General features: G+C 36.5%; 1 protein-coding gene across 5 annotated transcripts in view; it reads left to right on the forward strand.

The window, feature by feature from the left end:
- Positions 1 to 17498, forward strand: part of PPP4R1 (protein phosphatase 4 regulatory subunit 1) — a 58998-nt gene that overhangs the window by 14304 nt on the left and 27196 nt on the right. For 3 of the 5 annotated variants that reach the window (XM_027576027.2, XM_027576028.2, XM_027576029.2), the window contains 7 exons: positions 5767 to 5851; positions 6677 to 6783; positions 11364 to 11506; positions 12202 to 12348; positions 15080 to 15187; positions 15326 to 15391; positions 16064 to 16222. In XM_027576027.2, the coding sequence (XP_027431828.2) occupies positions 5767 to 5851; positions 6677 to 6783; positions 11364 to 11506; positions 12202 to 12348; positions 15080 to 15187; positions 15326 to 15391; positions 16064 to 16222 (815 nt within the window). Of the gene's footprint in view, positions 1 to 5715; positions 5852 to 6676; positions 6784 to 11363; positions 11507 to 12201; positions 12349 to 15079; positions 15188 to 15325; positions 15392 to 16063; positions 16223 to 17498 lie in introns of all 5 variants that reach the window. The other 2 variants (XM_027576026.2, XM_027576030.2) reach the window with 2 other exon arrangements.

Genomic DNA, 17498 nt, shown 5'->3' on the forward strand with positions numbered 1-17498 from the left:
CCTGCTCCAGCGACTAAGGGTATCAGATAATCGGGAGAGGAGTAATGTGCTGGGATGCCTGGGTGGCTCAGTCGGTTGGGCGTCTGCCTTCGGCTCGGGTCGTGATCCCATGGTCCTGGGATATGAGTCCCACATCAGGCTCCTTGCTCGGCGGGGAGCCTGCTTCTCCCTCTGCCTGCCTCTCTCCCTGCTTGCGCGCTCTCTCTCGACAAATAAAATCTTAAAAAAAAAAAAAAAGTAATGTGCTACCTGGGGTTCTCTTAGAATGCTGTGTAAAGGCAAAAGGTCTTTTGGCTTGGAAAAGACATTATGATCTTTGCTTCTTGCTGAACTCTAAAAACATGATTTTAATTAATAATCGAGAATTTTAATAAAGTCTTAGTGTAGCACAGTTGAATAAGCATATATGTTGCCTGGAATTGTCTGTTGCCCAAAAGAGGTAACTACTATTGAATTTAAGTTGTTGCTTAGCATTCCTATGCCATTCCTAATTACAGGGTGGCAGTGTGACTTCTCTAGCCAGGTAAGAGGATACTGCAAAATGTAATGATGTTACTTTTTAAAAATTAGAAGGCTAGGTTGATTTTGGTTGGCCCCTCCTCTTTCTGACTCGCTTCTGTAGGAACCCTGTGTCCCACCTGCGCTGCAGTCCTTGGGCAGTTCGCCAGACCTGCCGTGGTTTGTCTCTCCTCCCTCACCATCCTTGGGTCTCTCTGCCGGGAAGGCCCTTGTCCCGCCCTCTGTGCTGCTTGGCAACTCCGGTGTATTTTCCAAGAACTGCCTGACTTTTTGAAGTCTTCTTGTACTCACCAGCGCAGATTTAGACACGTAATAACTAACAACATATAATAGTTAACAGTATATTTTGTATGTATGTATTCTTACACCATGTATCTTTTCTTCCTATATATGTCTATATGTGTGTACATGTATCTGCACATACGTACTTACATGCGTACACTTTTGTCTAGTGTTTATATCTGTGTTCCTTGTTGAGTACTTGGCACTCCCAGTATATGTGCTGCCCTACTTACTGGTTGAAATGGATGAAAACATATAAAAACACATGGAAACCACATTGAGATTATCTGTATCTAGAAACAGACCTGAATGCAGAGGGGAGGGAACATTTACTTTTTGCCTGACACTATGTTAGAGACTTTATAGACATTATCTTAGAATGTGTGTCTTAAAAGCCTTTCCCTTTGTTGAAGTCTTGCGGTATTTTATAGATGAGGAAGCCGACTCAAATTAATTAGGTATTTGTGTAAGTTCACGTAGTTCATGAGTAGCAAAACATGAGATTTGAACCTAGATCTGTCTTATTTTAGAAGAGTGTCTGCCCTTTTCACACCACTTTTTGCTGTCACTGTGTAGGGGTTAAATTAATCTTCTTCAAACTTCCACTTTTAAACTTTAGTATTTTCCTTAAATTTAAAACAGCTAAAAATTGGGTCATTGCTTTCTGCTCCTTTGGATTTCTGTTGGTGCTGGTGCAAGGAGCTGAGAATAGGCAGAGGATACATCCTGAACTGTAAAGATATTTTCTCTTTTCCCCTGTAAGATCTCTTAGCTTTATACAAAGGGAAGTTTTCTGTTTTAGAAGTTAACAGAGAGAAATGTCATTTTTCTATGGTTACTTCATCATTTTTTTTCTTGATCTCTTTATTTGTATTGTAACACGTTTGGTTCTTATAATTTGGAACTAGAAGGATCTGTTGAGTCTAATTTATGTTTTGGGCCTTTGCCATATGATGCCTTAAATATAAGGCTTCAGTTTGTACTCTAGGTTTCTATTCCTCTTAGGAATTCTCTTCTATTAGGATTCTATTCTATTAGAATTCACTAAAACCCACAAGTTTTCATTAAAAGATTAAAGAGTACACTTATGATGATGAGCACTGAGTAACGTATAGAATTGTTGAATCACTATATTGTACACCTGAAACTGATATAACACTGTATGTTAACTATACTGGAATTAAAGTAAAAAACTTAAGTAAAAAACTTTTTAAAAAGATGTCATATAGCTTTTTCATGGAAGCTTTTTTATAATTACGAGGTTTTGAAAAATGAAGATTGCCTACCTAAGTATTTGTTGGAATTCTGTCTCTTATGTAGAGCTTGCAAGTCCTCTCCCTTCTTCCGCTGCGTCCTGGTTGCCCTTCAGCTAGGACAGTGAATTTACTGGGGAAGAGGAAGTGTGGGAATTTGGGGAGGTCAGATAATTTGAAAAAGCATTTTAGAGTGATCATTGTTTTTATGTGCTTTTTGGTCAATTTGAAATTTCAAATAACATGAAAAGATGACCTGATTTTTTTTTTACTTCATCAGTGGAGGAGCCTAGGTATTTAAGGCTTTGAAGCCCTAAAAGGCTATTGCTGCCATAGTGTCCAAGAATCCATAAACTTTAGTTCTCCAGAAAGAAAGCGCTCTGGTGGGGTATGGAGGCATGAGATGTCTCCCTTCATCTGCAGTAATAGTCCTTGTCTTTGTCTATTTTGTCTAATCATAATATCACCACTTTGGCTTTCTTAGGCTTACTGTTTCATGTTTTATCTTTTCTAAAAAAAATTCTTTTTTTCTTCAACCTATTGATTGAAATTTTGGCTTTAAAACTCTCTCTCTGGTGGATAGGCTGTAGTTGGGTGTTACTTTTTTGTTAGTTGGGGATCTCTGCTTTTAAATGTTTAGTCCGCTTATATGTAATGTAATTATTGATCTGGTTGGATTTAGGTCTGTTTTTTTTTCTGTCTCTTTTTTTTTTTCCCTCTGTTGCTTTTTTCCTGACTTTCTTTTGGGTTAATGATATTTTTTAGTATTCATTTTAATTCCCCCATTGGCTTCCTAGCTCTTCTTTCTTACTTGTTTTAGAGAATACTCATAAGGATTATGATTTCTATCTTTAATTTCTCAATCTATTTAGTGTTCTACTTTGCATAAACTATAACAGCACAGCTACATTTACTACCTCTATGTTGTCTGTTTTATCAGAGGATGTTATTTACTGTACCGTCACTCAGTATACGCAGTAGGATTTTTTCATTAGTGGTAATAGTCTTTTTTGTTGATTATTTTCTTATTTCTCTTTTTTGTAACCTGTGCCAGACATTTGCAGGATGACTGGGTAAGACCTAAGTGTGCAGTCTGTAACTATGGTAACCAAATTCTTGTGGCCTCCATAAAGATGAGATCCAGAGCCGCCTTAGTCCAATCAAGAATTGATATAAAGAAATCTTGAATTCCAGAAAGGAGGGTTCAGGCCAGAGTGATTCCACAGATACTGGCAGGAGGCAACAGTTATGGGAAATAGAAGTGAAGCTTTGTCACCAGTGCCTGTGGCAGAATAGAACACTGTCTTTTGTAGAGAAGTAATTGTCAACCGTGATGGATAGAGTGGTGTCCGAAGTTGAAGCACAATACGATTTTGCTGCCCTCTTAACAGTATGTTTCTTAAATATGGTTGTTCAACAATCTGCATTTGAATTAGTAGGGGTATTTATTAAAAATGAGTGCTCCCGGGGCTCACTCCAAACCTACATAAGCAGTATTTGAATATGCGACTTGGCAGTCTGCATTTAGAGGAAGTGCTCCAAGCTTGCCTTGTACACGGCAATGTTGAACAGTCGCCGTTCTAGGAGTCCTGGCTTCCTAAGGACCAGAATCATGTTTTTAATGGTTATCTTTAAGATTAACAAGTATGAGACTGATGAAACAGTTTGGTCATAGTCATAGAATTCTAGAGCCTGCATAAAGGTGCCTTCGAGGTCATGCTAGCTCAACAGTCCTGTGCTAGAAAGAGAAAACAGAAGCCAAATGAGAGCATCTGAGAGCTTTTTACAACTTTCTGATTCAAAGTAAATACTTTGCTGTGAATCGTAGATCAGCATAAACTGTATAAAATTTGCACTATATAAATAATTATTTTAATGTTAGGTGTTATTTTTAATCCAGTTTGAAAATCTCTGCCTTTTAATTGGGGTATTGAGACTGTTTGTGTTCAGCATGGTTATTGATATTGTTGGGTTTAAATCTCACATCTTGCTATTTCTCTTCTGCTTGTCCTATCTCTCCTTTTTTTTTTTTAAATTTTTTTAAAAGATTTTATTTATTTGAGAGAGAGAGGGAAACAGCATGAGAGGGGAGAGGGTCAGAGAGAGAAGCCGGCTTCCCGCTGAGCTGGGAGCCTGATGTGGGACTCGATCCCAGGACCCTGGGATCATGACCTGAGCCGAAGGCAGTCGCCCAACCATGTGAGCCACCCAGGTGCCCCATGTTCTGTGTCTCCTTTTATCCTCCTTTTCTGCCTTTTGGATTGAGTATTTTTTTTTTTTATCATTCCATTTTATGGCCTTTATTGGCATACTAGCCATATATCTTTGGTGGGTTTTTTTTTTGATGTTTAATGGCTACTGTAGAGTTTATAATTAGTATACATCTTTAAACAGTCTGCCTTCAAATAATATGCATCTCTTCACATATGGTGTGAGAACTTTAGGACAGTGTACTTTGCCCTTTTCCTACCTTTGTGCTATTATAGTCATATATTTTAACTAATATGTAAGTTAGAAACCCAAAGTACATTTTTTAAAAGATTTATTTATTTATTTATTGAGAGGGAGAATGGTAGAGAGAGAGCATGAGAGGGGGGAAGGTCAGAGGGAGAAGCAGACTCCCTGCTGAGCAGGGAGCTTGATTAAAGTACATTTTTTTAAAGTTTTTTTTTAAATTCCAGTGAGCATGCAGTGTAGTTTCAGATGTACAATACAGTGATTCAGCACTTGCATACAACACCTGGTGCTCATCACAAGTGCCCCCTGAATCCCCATCACCTGTTCACCCATCCCCCCACCCACCTCTCTTCTGGTGACCATCAGTTTGTTCATTCTAGTTAAGAGTTCCCACAGTACATTTTTTATCTTTCTTTTTTTTTTGCAGTCCATATTTTTACCTTAATTATCTTTCAAAGAGACTTTTAAATGAGAAAAATCTTTGTATTTACCCACATATTTACCATTTCTACTGCTCTTCATTCCTTTGTATAGATCTAGATTTCCAATTGGTAAAATTTTCTTTTTGCTTGAAGGACTTTAATATTTCTTGTAGTGCAGGTTTGCTGGTGATGATGTCTGTCAGCTTTTGTGTGTCTGAAATCTTTGTATTTGAAAGATACGAATTTCAGAGATACTTTAAAGATGTTTGTTTACTGGGTGTAGAGTTGTAGGTTGACATTGTTTTTTGTTTTTTTGTGTTTTTTTTTTTCCTTTTAGTACTTTAAGGAATGCTCTACTGTCTCTTGGCTTATATTGTTTCTGATGAGAAGTCTCCTGTAATTCTTACATTTGTTCTTTTGCTTATAATGTGAGTTATTCTTACTGCATTTCAGAATTTACTTTACCAGTGTTTGACATTTTATTTATTTACACATTGTTAGTGTTCTGATTGAACATGTTAAGTTCTCAGTAATCACCCCATGCTGAGTTTCTGGAGCCTCTGACCGCTGTGTTTCTAGAGACAACTAGACATACCTGTAGAAAAAGGAGAGGGAGCATCCTTGAGTCATTCATGGCTTCTGAGTTGATGTAAGAGTCTCTCGTGATCCTTTATACCCCTCCAGAAACATTAAAGGCAGTGTTACTTATGCTGCTTCAGACAGGCAAGGGGTACTTTTTAGTTTCAAAGTGTTATAAGGAGTATTTCTGATGTCTCTGATAGTTGGTGTGGATGACTACAGCTCAGAGTCTGATGTGATTATTATACCTTCAGCCCTGGACTTTGTCACACAAGATGAAATGTTGACGCCACTGGGGAGATTGGACAAGTATGCTGCAAGTGAGAACGTATTTAACAGGTATGTGCATATGTTTTTCCTTGTGGAAGTGGAATGATTAATTATTAACATTCATTTTCATAGGGAAAATCCAGTTTTCCAGTTTAAAGTAGTATTAACATGTGTAGTCTCAGTCAACATGTTTTGTTAATAATCACAGCCAAGGCCTCTTTTGTAATTGTTTACTCCTTGATCCTAGTAAGCATGTGGCACTCTTTCTTTCCTTTTTGGCAAAAAACAAACAAAAACAAAACACCGTTACTTTTTTGCTCTTAGGCATAATTTTGATACTTGTGTAAAGTGATTACTGAGGGGTATATTATTCTTTCAACAAATGATGTTATATACCTACTGTGTGCCAGGTGATATTTAAGGGGACTGGGACACTCTTCCTAATGCATTATTTCTCCAGCTGTGGTCCTCAGAATACCTCTATCAGTTTTCTGGGAAAACTGAGTCTTAAATTTTTTGAGTATAGATGTATAAAACTCACTTAGTAAAAATGAATGTGTGTGTTTGTATATACTGAAGATATATAATGAAGAATGTGTGTATTTTCCTATTATTTGATAGTTGAAGGTAACTGTTGGAAATTTTATAGAATTTTCAGTGACCTTAAAAATTTGTCACTTCAGTTAAAGATGAAAAGTATTTTGGTAAATATTCATTTTCATCCTGTTACAATAAAATCCATACTGGCATTTGTCACTTAGGAAATTAGTGACTTAATGTATGTTATAAAATGTATTAAGAAATTCTTTAAAACCATGTAGATTCTACGTTTTGGAATTCTACGTATTACTTACTAACACCACTAAACACTATATCATTTTCTTTTTCTGTTAGACAAATGGTGGCCCGGAGTTTGCTGGACACGTTGAGGGAAGTCTGTGATGATGAAAGAGATTGCATTGCTGTTTTGGAAAGAATTAGCAGATTAGCTGACGATTCAGGTATATGCTTATGCAGAGAAAGGTTTCTTTTACCAAATTTGAGGTTTTAAAAACTAATGAAAAACTTAGTGTGATATGAGACTTCTCTAAAAGATTTCCTAATTACCAAATACATCAGTAAGAAGAAAAACCTTTCTAAGAGCCACATTTTGTAGTTGGTCTGTTTAGTTTAATTTTGGAAATTTCTCATCAGAAAAATCCAAAAATTGTTTTTGCATCATGTATGTTACTATTTTAGGATTACTAAAAACTTAAAAATAATTTTGAATAAATTTTATGAGACCGACGCGCTGCCCACTGCGCTAAGAAGGCACCTTTGAATAAATTTTAAAAGCGAGGGAGTGGGCTGTTTTTTTTTTAAGCAAATATAGAATGCTTCCTTTTCCTATGCTTTCTCACTTGTGAAAAATGTGAATCAGTCATGATAAAACTAGAGCGTTTTGTCTCCAAAGCGAAGATAGGAGGGTCTGCTTACGAAAGAGATAAACCTGACTTCAGGCTTGGAATATGGTTCTATTAAGTTTTTTAAAAATATTTTTTTCTTGAGGCAAAATATGCATAACATACAACTTACCTACCTAATCTTAAGTCATATGCATATCTTTATTTTTTATTTTAGAAACAATTCAAAAATATATTTTTTTCTTAAACCCATTGTCTCTATTAAAATGTGTTTTTTTCACTTTTATTTATTTATTTATTTTTTAGATTTTATTTATTTGACAGAGACAGCGAGAGGGGGAACACAAGCAGGGGGAGTGGGAGAGGGAGAAGCAGGCTTCCCACCGAGCAAAAAGCCCAGTGCGGGGCTCGATCCCAGGACCCTGGGATCATGACCTGAGCCGAAGGCAGATGCTTAACGACTGAGCCATCCAGGCGCCCCTGTTTTTCACTTTTTAACAAACTCTTTTGTATGTAAGCAGTCTCATTTTTTAATTTTTAGATGGGCTCATCTTTTGGTGAGCAATTTGTTTTATGGGAATATGTTCTATTTATATAAGCCTTAAGTGTTTTTTATTTTCCTATAGGGTAGAAAAAAATTGGTAAGCTTACAAATAATCTGTCTAATGATGATGTCTAATGATGATGTATGTACTTGCTTATGTGTATATGCTTGTTCCAGAGTGGTTTTAGGAGAAGCTCATCAATTATAATTTTCACTTATTTATTTTTTGCATTATGGTTATTTATTCCTTTCTTAGTAGAATAGATACTCTTTAGGGAGGAATTTGTGTTTATTTTCTTTTACCTGTTTGCCACCTATAGTGCTTGTTTTTATAAATATATGTAGGTATATGTAGTTGACCCTTGAACATGGGTTTGAACTGTGCAGATCTATTGATACAGATTTTTTTTGATGAATACAGTACTATAAATGCATTTTCCTTATGATTTTTTCTTTCTTTTCGCCAGCTTACTTTATTGTAAGAATACAGTGTACTGTATTCTAAGATATCCATCTAAGATAAAAATATGTGTTAATCAACTGTTTGTTATTGGTAAGGCTTCCAGTCAACAGTAGGCTAATCGTAGTTAGGTTTTGGGGGTGTCAAAAGTTATATGCGGATTTTCTACTGCCCAGGGAGGGATCAGTGCCCCAGCCCCCTTAGTTCAAGGGTCAGCTGTAGATTTTTAAAAAAATATATTCTCAAGTTGTTGAGTTCGTGATAAATATCTCTATTGACATTTACATTTTTTGTTCGTTTGGTAAAAGTAACACAGTACACAGTCCTATGCCAGATTCTAGAATAAATGCTAGAACAGTTACTAAGGTGAATAAGAATTCCTGTCATCAAATTAACAATTTAATCAATGCAGCTAACTTATAAACAATACATTATAATGGGGAGCATTGGTGCTGATTTCAGGAAGTTAGTGACATTGAGTTGAATTTAATAGAATGATGAGGTACAGAGAAGGAAAGGAGCATACTCAGGAGAAGAAAAGACTGGTTTAGAGGTTTAAGGAGTTCAAGATAGCGCCACATTTGGTCAACAGGTAGTTTGCTGAGTCTACAGTTTAAAAAAATGAGGCTGTTCAATAAGGCAGTCGAGGTGTAGATTGTAGGGGTTTATACTGTGCCATGCTAGAGTACGTTTTTGTGATAGAGAACAGTAATGTACCAGTACGCACAGACTTGGTGACATTGATGGGCAACAGGAACACTTACTTGTTGGGGAACTCTGTTCCTTGAATATTGAATAAAACACTACAAAAAGTACATGGACTATAAATTTTCAGCTCCATGAAGTAAAGCGAAATGAAGACCAATGTAATTAGTACTCAGATCAGGAGATAGAACTAGCATCCCGGAATCCATTTCGGGGCACCTCCTCATTTCTGTCCTCTTCTTCCCCAGGGTAATCCATGTTTTGACTGCTAAATGTTTAGATTAGTTTGCTCCTCTGAACTTTATATGGAATCATACTGAATATGTTCTTCTGTGTCTAGCTTCTTTATACTTCTGAAGCTTATCAGGTTGTTGGTGTGTAACTCCATTTATAGCTATTTTTTTTAATTGAACCAGAAAAGATTTGGATGAAAGATGTACTGATAAGGGAAAAAAAACTAAATTAGTAGTAAATCTAAACAAGCATTTGCTATATAAAATCCTAAAAATATGAATAACAACTTTAGGGGAATAAAGAAATCAAGGTAAATGTTGATAAGGAATAGGCAGATGAGAGATTTTAAGGTTCTGAGCTCTTTGCTTAGGACACTAGAATATACACATTAATTTTGCAGCTGTATATTTTTCAGTAGTCATGATCCGCCCAGCCCACCAAGTTAGAGACATTAGGCTCAACTCCCCTTTCTTCCTTCATTCCCTTCAGCCATCATAGTAGCTCTGAAATCCCTCCCCAGCACTTCAGTTCCTCCCAGAGGACTCACAGTTCGTTCATTTCTTGACTCTGTTTTGTTCCATTGGTTTTTTTTTTTTTTTTGCCTAAGCATGGCTTTGAAGAAAGAGAAGTTACTGATTTCATTTTTTTTTTTTTAAGATTTTATTTATTTGAGAGAGAGAGAATGAGTGGTGGGGAGGGGCGGAGGGAGAGGGAGAAGCAGACTCCCAGCTGGGCAAGAAGCCTGACATGGGGCTCGATCCCTAAGATCATGACCTGAGCCCAAAGGCAGATGCCCAACTGACTGAGCCACCCAGGCACCCCTGCTGATTTCATTCTTAACCAGAACTGTAACTTGTATCCTTCTTTTGCTTCAAAAATATATATAAGTATTAGGTCAGTGTTAGCAAATTCAGGGTCAATGAGGAAAAGGAGAGGCTATGTCTTTTTTTTTTAAACTAAGTATTTTTCAAAACAGAAGCACTATTTTGTTCAATTACTGTCTAACTTCACATGGCAGAGCCATGTAATAGAAATTCCAAATATTGGTTTGTTGGTAAGATTCTTAGCTTTTTAAGATGCTAGTACATTTTCTGCTGATAGTTTCATTAATTTCTGTTTGTTGAAATTTAAAGTTCCTCCGGACCCATGCATGCATGTTTACCTTAAAGTAACTGTAATGATACAATCATTAATACTGAAGTTCCAGTTAAGTCTGATGGAATGAATTGTACTGATAATCCATCATGTCTGTATGTGTCTTAGTCACTTGCATTTCTTCTGAGAATTGCTTGTCCATATCCTTGTCTGTCTTGTGTTCATTTGAACAATGGGTTCTTTGTATATTTAGTTATCAATACTTTGTTATATGTGTATTTTCTCCCAGGCTGGTTTGCCTCTTAACTGAGTGTGGTACCTGTTGTCTGTAATGGTGGCTTTATAAAGTAAGATTAGTTGGTCTCTAAGTTGGTGTTGGGGTTTTGTTTGCCTTGGAAGGGCTTCTTAAGATTAAACTTTTTTTGTTTTTAATGTTGTCTTTTAGTGCTTTTCATCTTTAAAAACAGTTTGGAACTTTCACTTAGAATTCATTTATGATGTGCAGGATAGGAATCCTCTTTTTATCACATATCTGATTCTCCTGCCATTACTCTTAGGCAGTTCATCCTTTTGAAACCAAGAGATTTGAAATGGTGTGTTTGTCATACTGAAATTTGCTGTACATACTTGGGTCTTTTCAGATTTTTTTTGTTTCTTTAACTTGATTGGTCTACTTTAACAGTCACTTACCATTATAGTCTTAATTTTATCCATGAATTCTTATTCATTGATTAAATTTAGCTTAGGAACCGGTCCGTATGAGGCTCTTAAATAGTCCTAGGAGGCTCTTTAATAGTTCATAGATAATACATATTTTATTGATGTGAATATTGGATTTTTAACCCCTAACATATGTGACACAATGTAGGTGATGGATAAATTTGGTCATAATAGGAAATGATTGCATACTTGGTACACAGTAGGAAGATAGAAGCCTGGGATGGGAGTAGGGTCTTCCTTTTACTCATGGGATTGACCTGCATATGATTGTGAAAAGGTTCCTAGAGTTAGAGAACATTGTGTAAGTCCTTTTTATGCCAACGATGGAAGTCCAAAGCTTTCCTAAATAGTCTTAAGCCCAGGCAAAGATTTTGTTACTGTGGGAGAATGTGTTTGCTCACTTTTCTCTTATTTCAATAGAACCAACCGTGAGAGCAGAGCTGATGGAACAGGTGCCTCATATTGCATTGTTTTGTCAAGAAAACCGGCCTTCAATCCCATATGCTTTTTCCAAATACTTACTACCTATTGTGGTTAGATATCTTGCAGATCAGAATAATCAGGTAAGAGTGCCATTTACAGGTTCTTACTGGAAATGCATGTAGTATGATGTATGTAGAATGGCCTCCCCTAGCTGGTCTCATTTGAGTGTTTTTTCCTCTTAACTTCGTTACTCTGTTTTTCAAAATGACCATGTGTCTTAGACAAGATATGTTGAGAGTCTGGCAAATCTAGGACGTCTCCTTAATGCCGTTACAAGGTGATGCCCAGTAGCTGCATGTGAGAACATGGTACCCTCATGGGTGTCCCTCAGAAAGTTTGGTAATTTGGGAGCCACCTTTCACAAGGATGGCTTTTCTTTTGCATGCATGAGAGCATGCGAGCCGGGAGGTGGGGCAGAGGGAGAGGGAGAGAAGCAGACTCTCCACTGAGTGGGGTACCCAACGCAGGGCTCAATCCCGGACCCTGAGATCATGACCTGAGCTGGAATCAAGGGTCGGGTGCCTGACTGACTGAGCCACCCAGGTGCCCCACAAGGATGGCTTTTCTGTTCCATTACATTTGTTGTATCGCAATCTACCAGGTTCTGTCTTTGCAGTAGCTGGAGAAAATGGCGACAAGTTTTTATTTGCAAGGTTTTGCCAGTTATGAATCCCTTTAAGTTGAGATAAAAAGTCTTCAATATTGTGAAAATCAAGTAATAGAATTTTGTTATATCATGTATGTACTTTGTTTATACTGCTGATTTTTTTCCTAGGTAAGAAAAACAAGTCAGGCAGCTTTGCTGGCTCTGCTGGAGCAGGAGTTAATTGAGCGATTTGATGTGGAGACCAAAGTGTGCCCCGTCCTCATAGAGCTAACTGCCCCAGATAGCAACGATGATGTGAAAACAGAAGCTGTGGCTGTAAGTAGAAGGCGCTTTTTCTGTTCAGGCAAACATTAGTCACTGTATTGACAAATAGTAGGTGCTCAAATATTAATGTGCTATGGAGTTTGTTCGTATTAGGTATCAAAGTAGCCACAAATCATTAGGGCTAGAAAGGGACATAGGCACACAAAAAAGGTCTGTGTTTGATAGGCCCCATGTTATGCTTTGCACCCGTGAATTAGATGGCTCTATCACTGGGCTCTGAGAAAGCAAGATATGCAGCAAGAAAATAATAAGTAACTGAGTTCATTATTATGGAAAAAGAAGATGGGAGAAATAATCAGTGCAGTTATAACAAAAAACACAAAAACCCTGTATTGGGTGAAGAAACGTTTGTGAAACTTGAGTTGCTGTTGAACACTTTTCTCAGCACTATGTAAGCACAGGGGGAAAAAAATAGCTCCTGCCCTTGACAGTGTGCTTTGGGGGAAGGATAATCAGGCAAGTAATTTTATTATAATGATATATGACATGTTATAGAAATTGTGATTATAAGAAAAACACATGGATTAAATCATGCGTGTAACAAAGTCTGGTATAATAAATCCATCTAAAAATTCAAATCTACTTGGATAGTGAGAGTTTACTATTTAAACCTAAAATAGGGGCGCCTGGCTGGCTCGGTTGTGGAGTGTGCGACTCTTGATCTCGGGGTTGGGGTTCGAGCCCTGTGTTGGGTGTAGAGATTACTTAAAAATAAAATAGAAACGCTAAAATAATAGCATCTTTGTTGATAAGAGAATTATACAAAAATTGGATAGTGTTTCTGGATCATTAGGATGAATTAGGTCATCTCTCTAGTCCCCTTTCCCTTGGAGATTTCTCGATTCCATTATTTTTTAGATACTCCATACCAGTTAATAATAAATTTAGGGGCGCCTGGGTGGCTCAGTCAGTTAAGCGGCTGCCTTCGGCTCGGGTCATGATCCTGGGGTCCTGGGATCGAGCCCCACATCCGGCTCCCTGCTCAGCAGAGAGCCTGCTTCTCCCTCTCCCTGCTGCTCTGCCTACTTATGCTATCTCTCTGTCAGATAAATAAATAAAATCTTTAAAAAATAATAATAAATTTAGATACTTTTCAGTAATATTTTTATTGAAGTGAAATTCACATAATGAAAAACCATTTTAAAGTGTGCAATTAAGTTAGCATTTAGTACATTCACCATGTTGTACAATCAGCACCTCTGTCACCTCCCAAAATGCAGATTTTTTTTCTTTATTTCACAGGTTTCTCAGTGAAGGAAATCAGTTTTTGCATAACTGAGCAGAGTTTAACTTACTCTATTATTTTTATAGGATTTAACAATAGTGAAACATTACAGTTGTAGTAGAGAGACTATATCCAGCGCTGGTATGACACCCATGATTCTTTTGTGGTCACCTTATTTATTTTATCATGCTTTGCACACCCTGGCTTCCTAGTTGTTCTCTATCTTGGAGATAATTCATTCTGATGAGTTTCATTATGTTAGATCAGTTATACAGTGTATAAGTTTGGATCTTCAGGGCTTGAAAATGCTTAGAAACAGTACAAAGTCAAAGAACAAAACTGGCTTTGGGATTTGGGAGATACAGATGTTATCTCCAGTTCTGAGGATGCTGAGATTTTGATAGGGATTGTGTTGAATCTGTAGATCAGTTTGGAGATAGTCACCCACCTAACAATCCATTAGTACGATAGATCTCTCCATTTATTTAGGTGTTTTATGTTTCTCATCAATGTTTTGTAGTTTTCAGTAGACAGAGTACATATATATTTTGTTGAACTATGTTTCTTAACATTTTTGTGAATGATACTGTTTCTAAATGTTTTCATTTCATTGCTAATTTATAGGAATACGTTTGATTTTTGGTTCTGACATATGTCCTGAAAACTTCTAAGCTCACTTATTTGTTCTAGTGACTTCTTTGCAGAGTCCTTGAAATTTTTCTATGTAGACAATCATATCCTGTATGAATAGTTTTTTCTTTCTTTGCAATCTCTATTCCTTTTACTTCTAATTATGTTTGTATGGGCCAGGAGTAGGTGTGATAATAAAAGACCATCAGATTTCTTTCTGTACTAACTGGGGGGTGGGGTGGGGAATTTATTTAAATAGCATTGGGCTGGTTTTCAGACATAGTTCATCCTTGTTTGCCTGGGACTGCGTTACCTGAAACTGTGCATGTTGGAACTGGGTCCTTGCCTCCCTTAGAACCAAGGGACACAGTTCTCTTACGCACGAGTTTCTGTTAACACGGTACTTTGCAAGGGAAGGACTGCCTCTAGAGTGTCTTTTCTTAGCAGTACAAATATACTAAACCCAAAATCTTCTTGTGGATAATCTTTCCTTTGAACAGTGACCATTTGTTTTCTTACTGGGAAAATTTGGGTGGGGGAGGTTTACTTTTAAAGTTATCAGGCAAAATGATTAATAAGATTGAAACTATAGTCAAATGAAATTTTTCAGATTTTCTCTGGGTTTACTGTGCATAAATAATTATTTAGTAATTATTGGTTGATTTTATTGGTAGTAGTAAATATCTACTTTTCTGCCTTGAACCTGGATAAATAAGATGAATGTTTTTTGTGCTGTATACAGTATAAGGATGCCATGACCTATTTTATATTTCCTAAAGTATACACTTCTAATAAGTTAGCAAACTTAACTGGAACAGTCTTAGTTTGAAGATGTTTTCAGTGTGCTTTTGTTCTTATCCATTTTAGATAATGTGCAAAATGGCTCCCATGGTTGGGAAGGACATTACAGAGCGTCTTATCCTCCCTAGGTTTTGTGAGATGTGCTGTGATTGCAGAATGTTTCATGTTCGAAAGGTATTTTTTAGGCATTTTGTTTGTTTAAGAACACATGGTTTTAGTGGTTACTGTATTGATATGTGAAACTTAAAAGATTATTTTAAAAGCACTGTGTATGTAAGATTTTTGAAATGTCAGTGATGCTTTTGTTGTCAGGTCTGTGCTGCCAATTTTGGAGATATTTGCAGTGTAGTTGGCCAGCAAGCTACTGAGGAGATGTTGGTAAGTATTGCAGGCATAAAGGGGTAGTAAAGGAGTAAGCAGTACACTACAGAGTAATACATAAAGTTTAAAATGCATACATTTACCCCCCAATTTTATTAACACAGTCTCATGAATGTGAACTAGAAAGATAATATGACTGAGTTTGGGAGTTCACATTTCTATACTCTAGGCACTTGGATTGTGTTTTGATTATAGTTTGTTAAAAATGCAGGTATATGATGTGTAAGGACCATTGATTTATTTTTACCTCTCCCACTTCTATTAAATCAATTCTTATTCGAAGAAATCTGTAATTTTATTGTAACTCTCAAGTATTCTAGTGACAAATCTACAGCTTGTTATTTTTAAATGGTTAGTGCATGGGGATATACATGCTTTGTGTACCAGTTAACATACTGGAAGAGTTTCTGAAGTCATCCATTAGGCAAAACAGTAGGTACAAGCTTTTGCATAACATTTAAGCTGTATTTGTTGTTTCTGCTTTTCCAGTCAGTAGTGCTGTGAATTAGGTGTGATTTATTTCAAATTACTAAGTTTTAATACGAAACCGATCTTCTAAATTGTTATAGGAAAATCTAGTATTTTGAAACACTGTGAAAGCAGAAAATGAAATAAAATGAACCACTGAAACCTGTGTTGTCTGCCTAACACACCACTGTCCTTGCGCAGCTGCCCAGGTTTTTCCAGCTTTGTTCTGATAACGTGTGGGGAGTCCGGAAGGCTTGTGCTGAATGTTTCATGGCCGTTTCCTGTGCGACATGTCAAGAAATCCGACGGACTAAATTGTCAGCACTGTTTATTAATTTGATCAGTGATCCTTCACGTTGGGTAGGGTTTTGTCTAATTACCATTTTTGTAAAATAATACATTTTACACGAAACGTGATTTTGATTTCATGATTTAAGAAACAGTTTATCAAAGTATGTTATTGTTAATCCTTTTAGGAGTAGACAGTAGGCAAACTACTGTATTAACTTTTTTTTTTAACTGGACAGAACGTCTGTACAAATAGAAATCATGTTCTCATTCTAAGGATATGATGTGGCATATTGATTTTCAGGTGTTAAACCTTCAATAAGTCTCACCTGGCCATAGTGTAATAATTTTTGATATGTTGCTGGACTGTTTGCTACTATTTTGTTAGGGGTTTTTATATCCATATTATAAGACATAATGGTCTATAGCTTCCTTGCAATGGCTTTTTGTGTGTGTTTTGTTGACAAGGTAATAATGTCCTCATAAAACAAGTTGGGAAGGGCTCCCTCCTTTTTTTTGGGAGAATTTGTGAAGAATTGCTGTTCTCTTTTAAATGTTTAGTAGAATTCAGCAGTGATGCCGTCTCAGTTTGGACTTTCCTTTGTGTGTAGTTTTTTTTGGTTTTTGTTTACTAATCTCTTCACTTGTCATAGGGCTATTCAGATAAGCTTCACTTGTTACAGAGTTATTCAGATTATTTCTTCTTGAGTCAGTTTTAGTGGTTTGTCTAGGAATTTGTTTCATGTAAGTTATCTAATTTGCTGGTATATGATCATAGTATTTTCTTCATAATCTTGGTATTTCTGTAATGTCAGTAGTAATGTCCCTCCTTTCTGGTTCTAGTAATTTGACTCTTGTCTCTTTGTTTCTTGGCCAGTCTGCTAAAGTTTTGTCTGTTTCGTTCATCTTTTTAAAGCTTTAGTTTCACCAATTTTCTCTATATTTCTGTTCTCTATTTCATTAACTTCCACTCTAATCTATATTATACCTTCTCTCCTGCTTGCTTTTGGTTTAGTTTGCTCTTATTTTTCCAGGGTCTTGAGGTGGAAGATTAAGTTAGCAGTTTGAGATCATCCTTCTTTCTTTTGAGTTACCATCCAGGGTAACTGACTTTCAACCTGAAGAGCTTTCTTTTGCATTTATTGTCATGTAAATTTGGTAGCAGCATTCTGTTTCTGTTTATCTGGGTGTGTCTTTATTTTGCTTTCATTTTTTTTTTTTGAAAATAGCTTTGTTGGATATAGAACTCTTGGTTAACAGTTTTGGTGGGTTTTTTTTTTTTAATTTCTTCAAGCACTCTGTGTCTTCCCCACAGCCCTCTGATCTCTCTTGTTTTTGTAGGAAGTTA

This window comes from Zalophus californianus, chromosome 14 (assembly GCF_009762305.2).
Source record: "Zalophus californianus isolate mZalCal1 chromosome 14, mZalCal1.pri.v2, whole genome shotgun sequence".
NCBI lineage: Eukaryota > Metazoa > Chordata > Mammalia > Carnivora > Otariidae > Zalophus > Zalophus californianus.